Below are 20,293 nucleotides of genomic sequence, written 5' to 3'. Positions count from 1 at the left end.
TAGATAGATAGATAGATAGATAGATAGATAGATAGATAGATAGATAGATACCCCAGCACTTTGGAGGTAGAGGCAGCAGATCTCTGTAATTTCAAGGCCAGCCTGGTCTACAGAGAGAGTCCCAGGACAACCAAGCCTGCACAGGGAAACCCTGTCTTTAAAAACAAAACCAACCAAAAAAATATTAGAATGATAGAGAGAGGTAGGTAGATAGTTAGACAGAGGGAGAAAGAGTGCCAACCTAGCCTTAAAGGATAAGCAGAACACAAAGGAATTAAAAGATCAACAATGATAACACAAAGTTTTCTGGGAGTGGTGAAGAGGTCCAAGAAGGGGTAGATGTAGCTAGTTGAATAAGCACAGCCTCTGGTCTGAAGTTGCTACAAAAGAATGTCACCAGAGCTATTGAAGTGAGACTGTCCATCCTAACCCTACAGAGCATCTGTGACCCTGTAGTTCAGTCTTCTCCTCCAGTCCTTCCTATATGTGTTGTTTTGCAGGAAGATACTCTCAAGCTGTTCTCATCCTTTGTCACCAGGTCTCTCCTTTAACATGGCGAATGACCTTAAAGGCCAAGTAAAATCACAGCAGAGGCACATCTCCTCCCCATCATCCCTTCACTGGTTCCCAGCTACGGGTGTGGTATGCTTACATGATCTGGGGCACATTCGTATCTCAAAAGATCTTTCCTTCCAGAGAGATGGGTGAGAAAACCTACATGTAGCCATGCCACAGTCACAACTGGTACTTAACCAAGCCACTGCCATGACATGGCTCCATGATCTCCTCATGGCCAGCCTTCTAAATTCTCACACTCTTTTAACCACCTAGTGCCAAGGACAACCCTACACTTGTGCTTGGCCTCCCATTTACCCCAACATACCACACACACACACACACACACACACATACACACACATACACCGACCTTCTTTTCAGAATAAAGCCAGTATTCTTAGAATAAACTATAAATCCACACCCTTCACTGACTCTGCTCTAGCCAGCTGGACACTTACTATCCTTATGATACCAAAGCATCCTTCTAGCTCAGGGCTTTGTTCCTCCCAAATTCTTCTGTTTGAACTACGCTCCTCCCAAACAGTTACATGACTGGTTTTCTCCTGTACTTTACATGCTTCACTCCTACCTCACCTTGTCCATGGGACTTCTCTGACACCCCAAAATTGCTCACAAAATATATTTGTCGAATGCACTCATGGATCTGCTGCAAAACCAGCATACTTTCAGCACTCAATAACATGAAACTGGGCTGGTGTTTTTCCCTCTGAAGTCCTCTTCCTTTGGATCCCACATGCTAGTCTCATTGGGGGCTACAAACAGAGCAAGAGCTAAACCATATCACCATGCAGCCACCTTCCCCTGAAGCATCTTCCTAGCACACAGCCTGCTTCTCAGCTTCAGTGACTCCATCTGTTTGTATCCACCAGTGAGCCCTCTACTCATCCCCTCATACTACCCAAATCTGCATCTAACACCAAAACGGCAATTTATTAATCCCACGGAGAAGAAGCCTCACAGTTCCAGAATATTCTCTTCCTAAAAGGAAATCTATATGGGTAATGAAGTTTAAAATCAGAAGTTTGCTTAGAAAGCAAAGAATCAAAGCAAAAATGCAGTCACTCTTCCTTTTCCATGGAGACCTGTTTCATGACCCCAGGGAGCAACAAAATGCCCTTGTTTAATGACAGTCTTTGGGTATAACCTTCTCCACACAACCACCTCTGGGTTATTTGTCATACCTAATGAATATAAATGCTATGTTAAAAGCTGTAGTCTATATTGTTCAAGGAAGAGTGACAAGAAACATCTGGACGTGTTCAGTAAAAGTGCAATATGACCCAGGCAAGGTTGGTGGAAATCTGAGGGTGCAGTACCCACAGATCCAGCTGATGGCATGATACACTGGGGCCATCCTCTCCCATAGAAACCTACCAGTGAACAGAAGAACAAAGTGTCCTGGCCCAAGTTCAAATCTTTCTTCTACCACCTGGAGTCCTAGTGACCCTAGTCAGGTTCATTAACTCATTAAGCTTTAGTTATTTTAGCCACGTGTGGTGTGTGATGACAATATGTATTTCCTATGGTCCTTTTAAGGGCTTGGTGGGATACATACACTTCGAATTATTGAACACTTAGCTTCCATGGACCTGAGTCTCTCTTTACCTCCAAGCAACACCACCTCATCCTGTTAATATACTTTTCTGAGTGGGGGTGAGATTTCTTACCTTGTGGTCCTTCAGAGTTATATCTTACACACCTATTGAATTGAAGAACCATTTTTCAGATAACTTGTGATGTCCATCATGGGCACGTATTATTCAGGAAATTCTCCCGGAAGTTACTTCTCTCTTCTCACTTCCTCCCAAGTCTTTAAAGGTGCTCTCCGAGCTGTACTGATTATGCATATCCTTTTTGTGTCTGCCTGTACTTTTCTGCCTTTGAAACAGTATGTCACTGCATAGCCTAGGCTGGCTTCAAACTTGAGATGCCCTTGCCTCGGCCTTTGGAATATTGGAATCAACCCACTCAACTCTGTTCCTATTTTCAGTAATAGAACATGGGCCTGCCTTAGCACCAATCTGTGTGCTGATGACTGTCCTGAAGCATAGGACAGTCTGTCCTGTCCCTGCTGTCCCTGTTAGAGGATCCCTCTAAGGATACCAACAGTGTTGGCATCATCTTTACAGGAGATAAGCCACGGGCCATAGTCTCTCGTTAAACCTCAATAACTCTTAAGGCATCAATACTTTGCAGACTTTGGTTTTGTGTGGCGTGAAGGGCTTATGCACTTTGCTTAAAGGTCATGCAGCCAAGGGTAGAGCTAAGATTCGAACTCACACAGTTCAGACACAGACCTTAAGGGAAGTTGACCCACACCTCACAGATTCCACACCTGCAAATACAACCTAACTGCAAACTGGGAAGGAAGATACATCAGAATTGGATACAGATGGACTTGTTTCTTGTCATTACTCCCTAATGCCATGTAGCGTCTATCAATACAGCGTTGACATTGGTAGAAGCCATACAGAGATGATAGAGTATTCAGGAGGCAGCATACAGACACTGCACTGCACCATTTCATATACAGGCCCTTGAGCGGTTGAAGCTTGTTGATATCTGAGGCCGGTCCTCAAATTTCCTGGGCAAACGGGGATGGCTGCTCAGCCTCATGGAGAACAGGTCTGTGGGGCCTGTCCATAGCCTGAAATTGAAATCCTGAGTCTCCCACTATCTGCCTCTGACCATGTTGGGAAGCTTCTCTGTGCCTCTATTTTCTCATGCGTAGAACTGGAATAATAGCAGTACCCATACCAAGGCTTATTTGTGACCTTACTGAATGACCTCGTGTATGAGGTCATTCACCTCACCTGGGAGTGTCGCTGTCATTGTCACGGTGTAGAACACTTCCTAAGATCTAGAGCTTCAATCCTGAAGCAGATTCTTTGCCTGGCCCTTTTAACATTTCTAAGAAATGCCATTTCAGGTTTTCTTGCATTTCTTGAAATTGTGCTGGGTGCAACATCAAAAATGGCAATTGATTGTTGGCCTGATTTTACATTAGTTTGAAGAGAACCATCAGCCCTCCAGAAGTAACAAGTCCGTGCCCGCAGGCCTCCTAGGTGTTATTTGTATTTTTATGACCCTCCTGTGGCTATCAGGATGCTCAATGGATATAGAATTGGATGGTTAAAAATAACAAATAAGAAATCAAAGTCATGCCTGTCCCTATTTCCATACCGGTAGGTACCACATTCATTATTTGCTGGACAGCCATGGGAATGAGCAGCACAAGGTAAAACATCTTGATCACCCTCCAAGAAGCAAATTAAACCATTGGGCTCTCTTCTCTTTGTCACCCTTGCCTTTGCGTGACTCTTGTCACCCCCCCTAATCTACCAACATACCTTCTCATCTACCTCTCTGGGAGCTCTAGTCCGTCTCTTTCAGTTGGGAAAGAGACGGACTAGATGTTCTGCTTCTTATATGTTTTGAGGCAGAGATCCACACTGGCACACAGACACAGCCCCTGGGTTTGGACCCCGTGCAGCCAGCAGCTGCTTCTTCTGCTGGGGAAACGATCATGCTTCCAGCACTTGGGGTGTGGCCTGCGGGAGGCTTTTCCTTTTACCTGGCTGCTGAATCAAGGGCATGATAAAAGAGCAAAGAAACACAGCCCCGGTTTCTCTTTTCATGAATTCCTCCAACAAATACCTTTGATGCTAACCACTGGGGTGAGCACTGGGAATCCAGCCATAAACAACAGAGCCAAAGTCTCTTGCTTTGGAGTCATTGAGGAGCCCAGGAAGGAGGCCATTCAACCCCAGGTTTTTAGCCTTCATTGTGAAGTGGAATATTCTGGAGAGTTATAGAGAAGAAAAAAGAAAGGGTTGGAGGTATAGCTTGGGGGGGGAGCATTACTTACTGTGAGCAAGGCCCCAGGTTCAGTCCCAGTACCCCAGAAAGAGAGAAAAATAGGGGGTATAGAGGTGGCTAATAGGATAACTCTTATGCTGCTCCACATTTGGGGGCATAAGCAAGAGTTCAGGTCCACAGCACCAACATAAAGTCAGGTGAGTATGATGGCCCACCTGCACTCTCAGGGCAAGGGAGATAAAAACAGAAGATGGCTCCCTTGGAGCAAGCTACTCAGCTAGACAAACAGAATGAGTGAGCTGGATTTCATGAGCAGTACTACCTCAATGTACAGAGTGAAGGGTGACCAAGGAGGGCACCTCACCTTACCCTTTGGCCTTCATGTGCCCGTGAATACAAACGCATGTGCATAAGCACACACACACACACACACACACACACACACACACGACACTCCCCCAGACATGTAAGCATACATACACACATCAATATATACTACAAATGTGTACACATGCAAGAAAGCAACAGAAGGAGATAGAGAAACAGAGAGATACTGGTGCCTGGGTCTCCCCTTCAAAAAGGCGGAGTTTTGTTTTTGTTTTTGTTTTTCTGGCTGAGCCAAATAGAAGAATGACCAAGGTATGTGCAGCCAGTCTGAAGGCTACTACTTTCAACAAAGGCCAAAATAGAAAAATGATAGGTGTGAGAGCAAGAAAGAGAGAATTCTATGGGGGTGGGGGAGTTCTATGGAGGGGATGGAGAGATGGTCTGAGCAGAAAGTCAGGAAAACCACCTGCTGGCAGGATGGACCTAATAACCCAAAATGAGTGGCATTGATAATGTGGATACAGTGGCCTTAGTTAGGGAGAGGGGCTTTGAAGAAGCCCCAAAGAAGGATCCATATTCTAGAGGCCTAGAAATCAGTGTGGTAGAGGCCCAGAGAACAGAAGCAAAATGAGAAGAGAAGAGGCCAACTACCAGCACAGATAATACAGGCCTTTGAGGTCTTATCCTGTTGGAGACTCAGGACTTAATCCCAAACTGCTGTTAACAGGGCAGACATTGGCTCCCCTAGAGGGAAGCCAGCTCCCTCCAACCCCCCTCCTCCCAGCAAGAGATCAACTTCAACTCGGCACTGAGGGATGAAATCCAAGCACTTGCTTTCCTTGCTGAAGCAGATGCTGCAAGTGTCAGGACTGCAACCCTGGACTGAGAAGCTATTCTTCTAGTTCAGTAGAGAAGCTTCTAGATCAGTCGTGAAGCTCCTGTAAGACTGTCAGCAGGGTCTTGTCACAAGTTAGTGTGTGCTTTAGCAACATTGAGATGTGGCCTCCAGGTCCAGTAACCCAGCCTCCTCCTTTTATACATAAAGTGGAATAGGGACCAGTGATGTTCTAGGAAAAGAAAGCTCAGGCTTGGGTGGAAACCCAGGCAGTTAGCGGATACTGACTCCCCCAGAATTCACTCAATAACTGACTAGGGATTCCTGCTCAAAAAGAGCTTCACCTGTCACTATCACCTACCTTCTCAGTTTCTTCCTCCCATGGCCTTCAACTTGAAAAGAATTGTAGTGTAGGGTATTAAGAACCTGAAACCATCGAAGCAAGATGTGTCTTCTTTTGTCTTTCTTTCCCCGGAATGGGAAAGGATCCTGTTTACTTACTTTTTTTTTTTTTTCAAGTTCATCATTTTTTTTTCCAGCGGCCACAGCTGAGCTTGCCGCGTGCCTTTTTCCACGCAGACAGAAATGATGCTGATGGTGAGAATCCAGGTGCATCCAGACACGTGCGGCAGACAGCTGAACCCAAATCCCCATCACCTCGTGGCTGATTGGCTGTTTCTGTGGCTGCTGGCGTGGAGGGGAACAATTTCTGCCTCCAGAGCAAAAGCTACTTCCTCCTCCGCAGTAGACCATGCCAAGGGTGCCAGCTCTCCCTCTGCCTCACGTGGCACTGTACCTGATCACACTTCTACAGACCCTCAAGGAGGCACAGATGGTGTTGAAACAGCGAGAAACATCTGCCTCTCGATTTCCCGTGTCTGTTAGCAAAGCAAGGACATCTGTTCAATTGCCGGTTCATGGTAGCATGTCCATTCCACTGTGCACCTAGAAATGGGGTCCCCACATAGTTCCCCCCTGACATGTGGGTGAGCGAGGACAACCTTACTGTTTCCCAGGGACTAGGATGCTTCTTCGTCTTCTAAGAGTTGCAGTTCTCTCCCACAGTGTGACCCAGAACATCTGACCCATTCTCTAGTGTTGCCAGCTACTGTTTAGTATAGGTGATAACTGAACCGCTAGCGATCCAGGGTCCCCAACACCTCTGTTGTCCTCAACTAGAAAGAGTTGTGGAATGGAGTGGCAGGTTCTTATTAAGCATCTCCCCCATGTGTGCTCCCTAAATCCAGTGATGTGCAGTACCGAGAAAACAGCAGCATTTAAACCCTTTGCATAGAAGAAGAGATGCTATCCCTGCTTTAGTTGGAATGTAAGGCACGACTCTTTCAGCTGGAGAAATGGCTCAGTCAGTAAAGCACTTGCTTGCCACAGAGGAATGTGGACTTGAGTTCAGATCCAGGGCAGCCATGTGAAGAAGCTAGCAACGCACTGCACAACTATAACCCCAGCAATGAGAAAAGGAGACAGAGACCAGAGGACTAGCCAGTCTAATCAAAGAAGTGAGTTCCAGGTTCAGTGAGACCCTGACTCTAAGCATAACATGGAGATAAATGAGAATGATACCCCATGTCAACCTCTGGTCTCCACACAGGTACACACACACACACACACACACACACACACACACACACACACTAAAAAAAAATTGATAACTGAAAAGTGAAAACTCTTCTCAAGAGAAAGGGCTCATTTATTACACATGAGCCTCCTGCCTTCGAGGTTGTCACTCACTTCTGTGGATTTTCTCCACCAGCCCAGCTTCCTGTGTTATCACTGGGCTTTCTAGGCTGGTGGTCATAGGAATGAGAACATCCAACTTCATAACAAAAGCACGCACTGAAAACACTAAAGAAATTTCTTTAAAAAAAAAAAAGCCAACTCAAATTAGAATATGTTCTCTGGTTTTCCTGATCTTGGTCTGAGGCAGAGAGAAGTGGTGTACACTTAAAGAGCCTCCCAGTAATTAGAGTACCAGCAGCCACAACAGTATCAACGCTATCAGCAATATGCACTCTAGCTTATCGAGCACTTGTGATGCCCAAACTCTGCTAAAACCTTCCTTCCTCTCGCTTATTTTGTTTAACACAACTGGTCTACCCAACATAAGGACTGTCATCATCTAAAGTAAGTTACTCCATTAACAAGCATTTATTGTCTCCTACGTGCCTACTACCCTTCTAGACCTTGAAACTGTCTCAGTGGACAAAGGAGACAGAGTCTTGTCCTTGAAGATGTTATTCTGTTGAGAGTTACAGTACATAACATTAATTGAAAGAAGGAAAAAAAAAAAAAGACACAGTTTTACAAGCAGGCTGGGCTCAAAGAAGTACGTCCACCAGCCGCAGTTCACATGGATAGCAGACTTGATTTCCATTCCAGAACTTCCTGCCTCAAACAAAGTTATAGTTTCCCCTTGGTTGAGGGAAAAAAAAAAAAAAAGACACTTTTCTTGGGGTTTACAGTAGGTTGTAATGGTTCTCCTAGTGGTCTCTTGAACTGAGCGGGGCTGTGCCGTTTCTGTGGCTTTCTTTGTAATCTGTGTCTACGTGTAGCCAGCCTTCGTTCCTTCTTGCCTTCCCTGCACTGTAGGGCCTCCTCTCCAGTGTGCTTACTGGCGAACCTTAAAAGCCCATTCATCCCTCCGTACTTCCCAAATGGTATTAGCCACTTACATCTACCTGTAAATTGCCATACACTGCAGAACATGTCTTGGTACTGCTTTAGGAAAGTGTTTTTTATGATAATTATAGCTGTCTTCAAGCCCATTTACACTTCCCTTTTTTCTGGGCCCTAGACATTATTTTGCTCATGCCTAATTTTTGTTTAAGTCAAAAAGCCTGCCTAGCTGGTAGCTCTGTCAACAAGACCTTTCTCTGCTTCTTTTTTCCAGTGATTGGTATATATATATATATATATGTCTTGGAAACTATTGGAGCTCCACCAGCCATGCTGATTTCCTTCATTCATTCCTGACCATGCTACACATCCTTCTCTCCTTCCTTCCTTCTCTCCTTCCCTCCAATTATCATCCATTGCAATCCCACAGTAAATAACTTAGTCATGGTCCCTCCCGTGACAGGTGAACAACACAAGAGTGCCCAGGACAGCTGTTCTATTGAACACTGAGAAGTTCTAAGAACACCATTCAAATTGTAGTTAGTGACGAAGTCCACAGTCGTCCTCATAGCACTCTGGCAGCAGTTCATGGGATAGCTAAGCAGCCTAGCCCACACAAGTACGTGCTGCTCAGTAATGATAGAGTGATAGGTAGCGTAATATAAGGGAAAGGCTGAAGCCTCTGAAAGGAAATACCTGCCTGACAGGGCTATGAAGAGCATGTTAAAGTTGGGGAAATGAGAAAAGGAAAAAGGAGTGTCATCTGGCTTCCATGTGGCCAAAACCTAATGAGAAACTGAAATAGAATGGTGTATGACGGAAGCCAAATCAAGACAACCTCAGAACTACATCAAGGGGCCAGTGGAAAGCTACTGTGCTCTCAGTAGTATCCGGTATGGAGAGAAATGTAGGCAGAATGATGAATTAGGAATCTTCAGGAGTCCCAGCCAAGATTAGCATAGCACCAGCAGGGTGCAGATTCTGAGATAGCTAAAAGGAAGGAAAGGGGTAGCTGTGCATTGCTTTTTTTTTTTTTTTTTTCATCATTATACAGAAGAAAAAAACAACAACAAAAAAAAACCTTTATTTTAAAAAGAGGCTTACTAAGTCCCCCACATTAGATGCTGGAGGTCTGAATCTACATGTAGACTCTGGGGCAGAATCCCTATTGGCTGTACCTCTCTGTGGTAGATAGCAAGGTTGGGAGAGATCACATCTACATCTTAAAGCAGGGAACCACAGAAACGCTGAGGTTGTGCTGTCCTTCATGAGGGTGCCTCCAATGACCTAAGGACCTTCCTCTAGACCCCACCCTCTAAAGGTTCCACTCATCTCCCACCACCAGACTAAGGATGCAACTTCCAAAGATGGACTCTTGGGACATGTTCAGGCTATATCCAACTGTAGCATTTCTTCTCAGCTCAGAGTTAAGGGGAAAGGTTAGCAGTGGTGATTGGAATTCGCTACAAGGGATGATAGAAGTTATGGGCGGGGAGAGTGACTCCAAGGCTTCCGTCTCAGGACGGATGGATTCAGTCGATCAAGGAAACAGTTTAGAGAGAAACAAAAGAAAGGTCTCCTGACTGTAAGTTGCCCAGAAGTGAACAGACGGGGTGCTGAGGTGAGGAGAGCAGGGGTCCAGAGCTGGAGCTGGTAGGGATTTAAAAAGAAGGCATCATTCAACAGTATGGCTTTGGTTTGTGTGGCTATAGCTACATGCATCTGTGTCTGCCACGGATAAGATGTGAGATGGCAAAACCAGACATGTTGCTGATGTCCTTGAAAGCTTTTTCTGAGAAGAAAATGTCCCATATGGACAGAGAGGCTCCTTCTACCTGCTCATGGCTGTTGGAAGAGATGTGAAAGGACAGATGGAAATGAATCCTATTCATTCAAGCCCTCGATGTTAGTCTGAGACCAGCTAACAACCATGGCTAAGATCTGATGAAACCAGGGTTTTCAACCTCAGTACTGGTGACATTTGGACCTGTGTCATTCTTGGAGGGTGAGAGTGGCGTTCTCTTTGGCCTTTGGGATGTTGACTGGCATCCCTAGCCTCCACCCATCAGGTTTCAAGTGTCATTACCCCTAAATATGACAATCAAAAAACACCTGCAGACATGGCCAGGCGTCCGCCAGAGAAAGGGAGGGAAATCTCACATAAATGCTTCATGAAGAACCGCTGGTGAAGGGTCATGATAGACCCTGAAGGCCCCAGGCAGCCATCGGTTCTTTCTAAGCACTTAAACAGGGCTGCCTTCCAGGAGTCTAAACTCGTCATTTAGTAGAGGCAGGCCCTTGAGGAAATCCGAGAGGGAGCCTGAAACGCAGAGGACTCCCGTACAATAGTTTCTCGGGTGCCCAAGTATGAGCCCATAAGCCAATTCCAACTTCAGTCATAGCATCCTCTCCAGAGAAAAGCTGCCACCTGATGCCCATTTACCCTCCAGACTAATTACTTCCTAGGTTTTGTTTTTCCTTAAGCAGCAGCTGGCTTTGCACTTTACAAACACAAAGAGTCACCTCCTCAGAAGGCCACCAGCAGAATGAACTTGTGCTGGGGCTAGCTTGGGGTTGCCTAGCAACGCCACGCACCTACCAAGGCTGCTTTCTTCCTCTTCAAGCTAAAAGCAAAGTCCTGTCCATTAATTCCCAGCTGCCCTGAAACTTCTCAGAGATTTGCCAGCTTCCCACTGTTCGTGTTTTCATCTTCCTCGTAGGATGTGGCGAAAACTCGCTACTCTGGCCCTGTTTATCTCACTTCAGTTGGTCAGAATGAAAAGAGTAGGGGGGGAGGCCTCATTCCATAGAAGAGCATACATATTTTGAGCACATATCTCTGACTGACATGCTGGGGCTCTTGGCAAATTTAAATTTTATGTGGTGGACGTGGGTTTCCTACACAATGAGCCTTCCGTTGAGACTCTGGGCGTGATTTCAGTGAGACATGAGGCCTCAAAGTAGCTAAATAGCAAAGCACACATACCAGAAACCACACTGAGCAAGTGTTCAGAGGTCTGTCATTTAGGACATTCTCTGCATTCTCCTCCCCCACACTCTGTTAGTGGTAACTGTAAGGCAGAAGGTGGCTGCAGACTGGCCCAGGGCCCCCTTTTCCCTGAGAACTCATCCAACATCCCGCAGGCTTTTCCTCCTGAGTTCCATTTTGCTCCCACAGAAGTGTTTATGGCACGTCTGTAGAAGTGAAGAAGGCTTCCTCAGGATGTGAGCAGGAAGGACATCAGTAGTTCCCCAAACAGGGCCACAGTCACCTCATTAATAAGGAAAGGTGAAGAACCAGAGCTGGACTTTGTTAGGGTGGGCATGGAGACCAAGGTGCGCACACAGACTCCTAGACTTAGCACCAAGCCAGACTCCCTGCTCCAGGCTCCTTGCCTCCCCTCAGCACAGGTGCCTCGAGAGACTGCCCTGAGAAAACTTCCCTGTTGCTTACCTTCTCCCTCCTGATCCTAATCTGCACAGGGTGGAAGGGAGCAAGCAGAGACTAAGATGAAATTTCCTAACGCAGTCAAAATCAGTTGTGAAGCACCCGACCTTTCTCTTTACGAAGAGTCCTTTAAATTCATACCACTGACACATGCGCAAATTAGATTTCTCAGCACCTACATGAGGAGTGCTTGAGAGAAGGGATGCTAGGTGGAGGCCTTTGGAATGCCCAAGAGAGATGCACACTTTGATTCACAGGAAGGTTCCGGATCCATTACCACTATCCTTAGAAAGCTCTTTGATCTCAGTCAGGCTTGCCTTGGTGTTTAAAAACAGATCTAGAGATGGAAGTGGCCACAGAGGGAGAAGGAGAGAGAGAGATTTCAGGTTTTGCAGATAGTTACTTACAGGGACAGTCAAATTCACAGTCATTGGAGTATATTTAAATGAAGCAAGAAAATATATGTCCAATCGCACGACTCTATAACTTTCCCAGATGCCATTGTAGTGCACATTTACAATAGGTAAATTTTACTGTACGCAGATTATGCCTTAATAAAACTGCTCAAAGAAAGAAAAATGAAAAGATACCTAGAAAGTCTTGCTAGCAAGAAGGTCTTATGAGTGTGGGCACATGCCACAGATCCTCTGCTTCTCTGTTTCACAAAGGGCCAGGGTGGCTTGGCAGACAAAACTCCCCCTCTATCACTTTCCCTTTTCTGCTCATCCAGCTTCTTTTGTCCAAGCTCAGGGTTGGGAAGTCTATGCTACAGTTGCTGTGGGTGCTGGAGCATTTAGGAAATTAAATAGGCTGCTGATTTCACACAGAAAGGAAGGAAGGAAAGAAAAGAAAGCCATAAAATAAAAACTTCCCAGACTTCACTGCCCTTCCCTGTAGATAAAGATATATAATCTGTCATGTCCCCGATTCATGGCACCCAGCACCTACTCCTTCCCTGGCCTTTAAATTCTGCTCTAGTTTTAAATCTACCATAAATAGGTGGTGATAAGCAGCCAACATTTTGAAGGGGTCCTTAAAGCTATTACAAGAATAAGAAAATAGACCAGCAGAGACATCCAGCTCTTTCTTGGTCACAAGAAGCTCTTGAAAATCATATGTAAATCTATCTTTAAAATTCTGCAAGATGGAAGGCATTTTGACTCTGGGCTGGTAGGGACATTTTCTCTTGTATTCAGAAGGCATTTAAAAGAAGAAAAAAAAAGAAAGAAAGAAAGAAAGGGAAGTAGAAACTGAAGGAGGGAGAGAAAGAGGAAGAAAGAGGGAGGGAAGGAAGGAAGAAAGGAAGGAAGGAAGGAAGGAAGGAAGGAAGGAAGGAAGGAAGGAAGGAAGGAAGGAAGGAAGGAAGGGCAGCCTTTTCTCAAGATGGCACACGCCATGAGCCTCTGGCTGGAAATCAGAGCCTAGCTAGTTCAGCGTCAGGTCAGCACTGGTTCAGTTGTCTGGGATGTGCACTGAACTCCCTCCCCACTTTGGCAAGATTGCTCTGACCCCTGCACCCAGGTCAGTTGTCACTGGGAACCCCCTGCATCTGTGCCCCAACTCCGTCTTGCACCTGCATGCGTGGCCTGCTTCCCCTGACTCTTTTGGACAGCAGGTATGGGCCCCACTGTCAGGCTGGCCCAGTGGCTGCCCTGCAGGCTTGCTCCCCCTCTGCATGGCTCCCCTGCTTCCCCAGCGCAGCCTCACGTCCCTCCTTCTCATTCTCTCCATTTCTCCAACCAGATGGCTGCCCTGATTTGTGCAACGGTAACGGGAGATGCACACTGGGTCAGAACAGCTGGCAGTGTGTCTGCCAGACCGGCTGGAGAGGGCCCGGATGCAACGTTGCCATGGAAACCTCCTGCGCTGATAACAAGGATAATGAGGGAGGTGAGCAAGCGTCTTCTAATTCCCATATCCTCAAGAACAGTGTTGTATGTGCTTTCGTCATGAATCATTCTACTGAAAGATCTTCTCCACACTGTTGTCCAATGTTGTAACGTTTCCTTTGAAGTAAATACAGTGGAGAACACACAGCCTTGGGCCAGGAGGACTCTTGGAGACACACGCTGAGTAGTCACTGAGGTTTGGTACTTGCTTTCAATTCTCAAGCTCCCATCACTACAGAGGTAGCTGGGTTCTGGCTATTACCTTTAGGGTGAATGGTCCTGTCAGACCTTTCAGGGTGACCAGTTTCGGTCAGTGACAATGGTGATGACAGTTGGAGCCTCACGCTGCACTGGGATGTCATAAGCCATGTGCCCCTGAGATGTCTTTATGGCCCTCTGAGATGTCACTTTGAGGCAATCGATGCCTGAAGAGCAGTTGCATTACTTTACTTTTTTTTTTTTTTTGCATTACTTCTAAAGACAATATAGTATGAAACTAAGACCCAAACTCAACTCTGAGACCTAAAGTATGTATTCTAATCCATAGTCATCCTGCTGTATCCTGTGAACCAAATCTAACTTGTGAGGGGAAAGAAAAGGTTTTTAACATTTTCTTGATAGCTGAGGGGCAGTGTAAAGAAGATTTCATCGTGTGGAAAAGCACATAAAACTCAAATTTAAATGTCCACACTGTTTTTTTTTCCAACTACTTTATCGATGCATGATGGATATGTAAAAAGCCGTACATATGTGACACACACATGTTGAGTTTGAGAGTATACATACATTCCCGAAAGCATCACTGTGACCAAAACCATAAGCAGGGCCGTCACCACTCAAGTTAGTTCTCTCCACTCTCTTCAGGTGGGATTGTCATCTGCCCTCTTAGTGAATTTTAAGTGTATGGTACAGAATTTTTAACTATAGATGCTATGCTTGTGGCTCCGCAGATCTCAAAAACCCAGTTACCTTGCAAGACGAAGCCCTAATCCCTTTAGCCTACACCTTCCTCTGCACTGGGCGACGGTAGTGTTCACTTGTTTATTTTAATTTTTTAATTTTTCAACACTGTTTCAGTGTGTGTGTGGAGGAGAGGGGGCAGATGTGTGTCACAGCATGCCTGTGGAAGTCAGTGGACAACCTGTAGGAGCCAGTTTTCTCCTTCCACCTTGTGGATCCCAAAGATCAAACTCAGGCCATCTGCCTTGGAGGCCAGTGCCATTACCCACTGAGCCACCCCATCTGCCCTTGTTTATATGTTGCGTACGTATATGCCATAGGCATAGCCGTCACCCCCGAGCTAAGTGGGTACCACACAGTGAGAGACGATACAGGCCTCAAACATTTGCTCTGGGCAGGACAGCTTTGCAGACCTCTCATCCACCCTCCGAGCTCTGACCAGACTAAAACCTCACTTAGTTTCTGAGGCTATGCATGCGAGGGTGACGAGACTGAAGACAGCCACCCCTGTTGTGCGCCTCTGCAATGATCCGCCTGAAACACATCCCGGTGTAATGACAGGGCTGTATTAGCCTGTGGGTCATGTGATCTCCCAACTTCAAAAACTTTGTACTGCCCATAATATCAGTGTAGTCGTGTGGCCGATCCCCATCAAAATGACTCAGGGGTCAGAGTTCACTTGAAGTTGAAGTTGTCTCAGGGATTAAAGGATCTACACATGCAGTTATCTGAGCTCGTAAGAAGGTTTATGCTCCCACTGAGCCAGCCATAGAGAATGGGTGTTAACACCATCTGGCATCCAAGTCAGGCCTGCTTCTTGGTCTGTAGATTCAGCCTCAGGTGATCAATCAAAGTAGGATGCAACTTGATGAGAAACAAATGAATGTTAGACATTCTAGGCTTCCTTTTTCTTCAGTCTCATAATGGACATCTCGCAGATGCCATAACGATTAGCTTTGTGTACATAGGTAGTTTGTGGATAAACAGACATATTTACACTGATTGCGGTTCACCGTCCAAGGCTTTCACAGGCCAGAGGCACTTGTGACACTGCCCTTCATTCATTTTTCCCTCCGCTGAAACAAAGCCAGAATTGAAGCCACCTTGGTTTCGGTTTTTAGCAAGGTGAGGCATAACTGCAGGAGGCATTTTTTTTTTTTTTTTTTTTTTTTGAGTCAGACTCCAACGACTCTTTGCTTCTGCCTCCCTGGTGATTTCACCGAACACTGCGGTGGCTTACAGATCAGCTCCTTCTGCTTTCAGAAAGGAGCCTCTTTCCTGGCCCCCTTTCCTGTTTGAGGTGCCAGCGGCTGAGAGCATAGCAAATTGCTGGAGTGTGGCACACAGAAAAGAGATTCCTGGGGAGGTCAGTGTCCCCAAACTTGTCCTGTGCCATCTACTTCCCTCTCTGCCAGCCTCACCTTGATCCTAGCTCTCAACCTGAGGTACCTGATCTCCAAGCTGGAGGGCTTGCCTCATAGGCCTAACCCAGAATCCCTTGCAGAGGCAGAGCCCCAGTGCAGAAAAAGGCTAGGACAAAAGCAAATGAAGCCGTGATTATGCTAAAGATAATAATGGCCTTCTTATGGGAACTATTAAAGCAACCTCCCAAGGAAGTAATTAACCACCAAGAAGAAAGTCGCTGCACCATGTTTATAAAAAGAAACTCCCAGTTAGTTCATAGTTGCTTATGTCAGGTAAGAGCGGTAGACACCGGTTCTCTCTCACCTGGCGTAAGCAATTCACAATTAAGGGAGTTCTTTTTTTGGAGGCAATACCTCGGCACAGGGTATTCTTTCTATGGTTAATTACTTCCCTAGGAGGTGTGCTAAGCACTTTGCTGTTTGTTGATAAATGTTAAAGTTGTTCTCATCAACCCCAGACTCAGGGGCAGCAATATCTCTCTCTCTCTCTCTCTCTCTCTCTCTCTCTCTCTCTCTCTTATTCTCTCTCTGCAAATGTTTGGAGGGTGGTTGCCTCTGGCTATCCCATCTCTAGAGTACCTGGTTTGGTCCAGTGTTGGGAATCTTCTGAAAGGGCTGTGTGCTTTAGAAAGCTGGCACTGGGTCAGAGAGGCATCCAAGCAGAACATGAATGCTGGCCTGGGTAGCAGCTGTGGAGAACACACTTGTCATAAATCTCATGAATCGGGGAGATAATAGAGCATTCTTCCAAAGGGAACTGGAAAAGGCCAGTTCTTCCCCACCTCCAGACATCTGAGAGGCAGGGGGGACACCCAACTTAAAGTGATGGGGTTTGTTTTTTTGTTTTTTGTTTTTTTTTTAAATTCTAAACTGAGATAGTTATAAACACAAACACAGACAGAGACATTTGAAGTTCTTTATTGACTTCATCAACCCGAGTTTAATTGAATCCCTTGTACTTTCTTTCTATTCCCTTGTAGCTCTAAAGGATTTGATTAAACCCTGGTGACTAAGGCCTGACCCCCATCACTGAGTTTCTGAACTTATAGGTCTCTGGTAGGGTACAAGAATTTGAATGTCTAGTAAATTTCCAGGTGCCTCAGATGTAGATTTTTTTTTTGAGATCCACAGCCCTATGACATCCAATTTATATAATGCCTTAATTTCTTTTTCTATGCATCTAGAATACCAGATAAAATCGCTTCTTTCTGAAGAGCTGAGGAAATTTTTCACACAAATGTTCTCAGTACTCTGCGATATTTAGCTGAGAAAACCTGTCAAGAAAGGCCACTTTAAGGTGTGCCCACAATAACGTGCATGGTGAAAGCATGCCTCTGAATTCTCATCATTTTCTACAACACCCACCAGCCCCATGACTTTTCACATAACCTCAGAAAGCAATGACCAGTTCAGAAGGGACAAGTCTTGTATGTTAAAGAAAAGGAAAGAAAGAAAGAAATGGGGCTGGGGGGTGGGGAGTAGAAAAAGTGGAGACAGACAAGCTGGCCAGAGACTTGTCTTTTTAAAAGTGAGAGATCTTCACTTGAACCACTCACCCCAATTTGGAAAAGAAGAGACTCGAGGAAATATTTTTGCTTACAGGAGACAAATACCAGCTCATTAAAGTCTGAGAATACACACAACATGTGTGCCAAGTGACAGGCGGATAATATTTAATTATCACCACCAAGACAGAGGTGTGAGCTCTAGTTCATCACAGCCAGGGGTAGGAGAGAGGGTGTGTAGATTTCCTCTGGAAGTGGGAACGGCAAGGTGAGGAGGCATCGTTAGGCCGTCTGGCCTGGAGAGCCTGTACTCGCTCCCGGGAGGCCCCTTTGTCACCCAGGACTTAGAAGCCGGACACAAAGCTTCCATGTGCTAAATGCCTGAAGTCCATCATTTCCAGCCTGCATGAGAGTCTGCCTGAGCCTCCTGAAGGATAGATCAGGTTCCCTAGCCAGTTGGTGTACAGGGCCACAGGGCAGCCCTGACAAGGCAGGGCCAGGACCTCATCAAGCCTGAATCTGGAAAGGCAGAAAGATGCCCTTCCTAAGCTAAACTTGTCCCATTACCCTGTATCACTGCCCAGAACTGTCATCTCTCCTTTATCCTTTTTCAGCCCAATAAGGGATGGCATTCTGCTCTTCCTCCTTTGCTTCTGTGCTGTCCGCATAGGTGACACAGAAGCATTGTAGTGATATAGCCTCTGGTCTTAAGAATTAGCTTGTGCATCTCAGCTTCTCATGTTAGTTCTGGGAGTCTTGATTTTTTTTTCTTTGCCGTAAAAATGGGTGTGATTATGTCAACTCCATGAGCTAGTGTGAAGTTTGAGCAAATGCTTGGGACATATTTTACAGGGGGTTGGTTTGCACAGATAGGTTGGCCGGTGCTAGCCTTAATAGTGTTACTGTTATTGTTACTTTCTAGAATGAAGACAATCAGAATCCAAACAGAATCCAACCAGTGACTTTCCCAGTGCAAAAAGCTGTGAAGTCTGGCTGGTCTCATTAGACTTCAGTGCTGCAGAACCCCATGGAGACCTTGAAAGTCAATTTTTTTTTGGTCCCCACCTTTTGAGTCTCATTTAAAGTCAGGTTCCCAGTGCCATAGTCTGGATGCTTACGAAGCACCCCAGAGAATGGTCCACAAACCAAAATGTTTTGGGGAAAATATTTTAAATGATGCTTGCCCCTGGGGTAGCTAGCCCAGCCCTGTGTCATAGTATCTATACACATGGATGTATGGATCCCTACCCGCTTCAATTCCCAGAACACATGAGGAGTGAAATGAGGAGAGAGGAACATTATTTAAGGAAGAAAAAAATAATTAGAAGAAAAGGCATAAACCATTTCAGGTTTAGTTCCTGAGTAGCTAGAATGTGGCTAGCTTTTCTTCTCAACTTGTTTTTACTGTAGCAGGTTCATTGTAACATTTTCCTGTGTAGCAGACATTTAACCCATCTTCCTCCCTTTCTTCCTGTGCTCCATATATACAGCCCACACCCACCATTTCTATCAGGCATGTTTTAAAAATATCCTCCATTGCTAGTTGTAGAGGTGGATGATGTTTGTTTCAAAGTTTAAAACGCCTTTAACTTTCTGTCATGAAAGAATGACTCCATCTATCCTTCTATCCATATGCCTTAAAAGTCATCCATTCACCTACGCATCCATCTGTCCAGCCATCCAACCTCTGTTAACTTACTCATCCATGGTTTAACAAACATTTTGAGAGTCTACCAAATGTTCAACAATAGAAACTGACTTATAGAAAATGTTAGAACAGCCATGGCATGTGTCACAAAGAGCTCACTGTCCCTCTGAAAAGATAGGATACACAGAGGTTGTTATTGTTTTGATAATGAGTACGTGAGCAGTGATAAAGGAAGAGCACCTTGGTAGGAACAAAGAGGAAGAACTGTTATGGAACATGACATTAACAGGATGAGAAAAAATACATCTCAAAGTTAAGCCAAGTTTTCATCCTGTCCCCAACGGGAATCCACAAAGCCACAGGGCAGAAGGAGCAAGCCATCCATGGTAGGGCTCTTGAGTCCACCAGCAGCGTCTTCATTTCTCTTCATAAATTCAACAACCACTCCAGTTTCCCTTCAGAATAGTGTTTCCTACTGTGCCTCTGCTGGCAAGGTTTGGTTCCTTGTTTTGCTCCAGAGGAGGCAGCCTTGGGTTAAGAGCTGTGGATGCTGGCCTGAGTTCTGGGCATGCCATCCAAGGCACTCTAGCCAGGTCTAAATGAGGAGACATAACACTGGACTGTATCCAGAGCACTTGAAACAGATGAAATCTGCCCCTTGCCCACAGCTCCTTCACCCCCCTTCCCATCCCTTTGCCATCCAGATTGGTTTGACTCAATTCAAGGATGTGATTTGGGCATTTAGCTCACTTGTTAATTAATACCTCACCTTGTCTGTACCTTCGGCTGAGCCAAGCTAGGGACTCTGGAAGACATGGCTATTAAAGCTAAAGAGTTTCTCCATCCAGTGAGAGACTGTGTTTGGTGAACCCACTGCAAAACGCCTTAACTAATGTGTGTGCATACATTGATGAATCAGTCAGGTGGAAGATGGTTTCAAAATGCAACTGAGTTCTGTTAATTGGGTTGAATGAGGAATCTCAGATTCCAAAGGCCTGGTGGTAAATGTATCTGAAGCCATATGCAAGGTCCCAGTTTACTCCCAGATGGGAAAGCCATGCTCCAAATGCTTGGGAAGAGAACTTGGCCTGAAGGTCTCCAACAGCTGGCTTGGCACTGGGTCTCTCTTCTTTAGGAGAAAGCAGAGCAAGCCCACATGAGAGTGTAGGGGGAGGACATGGCAACAGGTGTCTGAGATCTTTCCACTGCAGGAAGATCTCTGAAA

General features: G+C 45.6%; 1 protein-coding gene across 2 annotated transcripts in view; it reads left to right on the top strand.

Moving 5' to 3' along the window:
• Positions 1 to 20,293, top strand: part of Tenm2 (teneurin transmembrane protein 2) — a 670,345-nt gene that overhangs the window by 563,716 nt on the left and 86,336 nt on the right. For both annotated transcript variants that reach the window (XM_055604663.1, XM_055604662.1), the window contains one exon: positions 13,386 to 13,532. In XM_055604663.1, the coding sequence (XP_055460638.1) occupies positions 13,386 to 13,532 (147 nt within the window). The remainder of the gene's footprint in view (positions 1 to 13,385; positions 13,533 to 20,293) is intronic.

This window comes from Psammomys obesus, unplaced genomic scaffold (genome assembly GCF_907164565.1).
Source record: "Psammomys obesus unplaced genomic scaffold, mPsaObe1.curated_primary_1811, whole genome shotgun sequence".
In the NCBI taxonomy this organism is placed as follows: Eukaryota; Metazoa; Chordata; class Mammalia; order Rodentia; family Muridae; genus Psammomys; species Psammomys obesus.
Note: the sequence above shows the minus strand (reverse complement) of the source record. Positions and strands in the feature narration are given on the sequence as shown.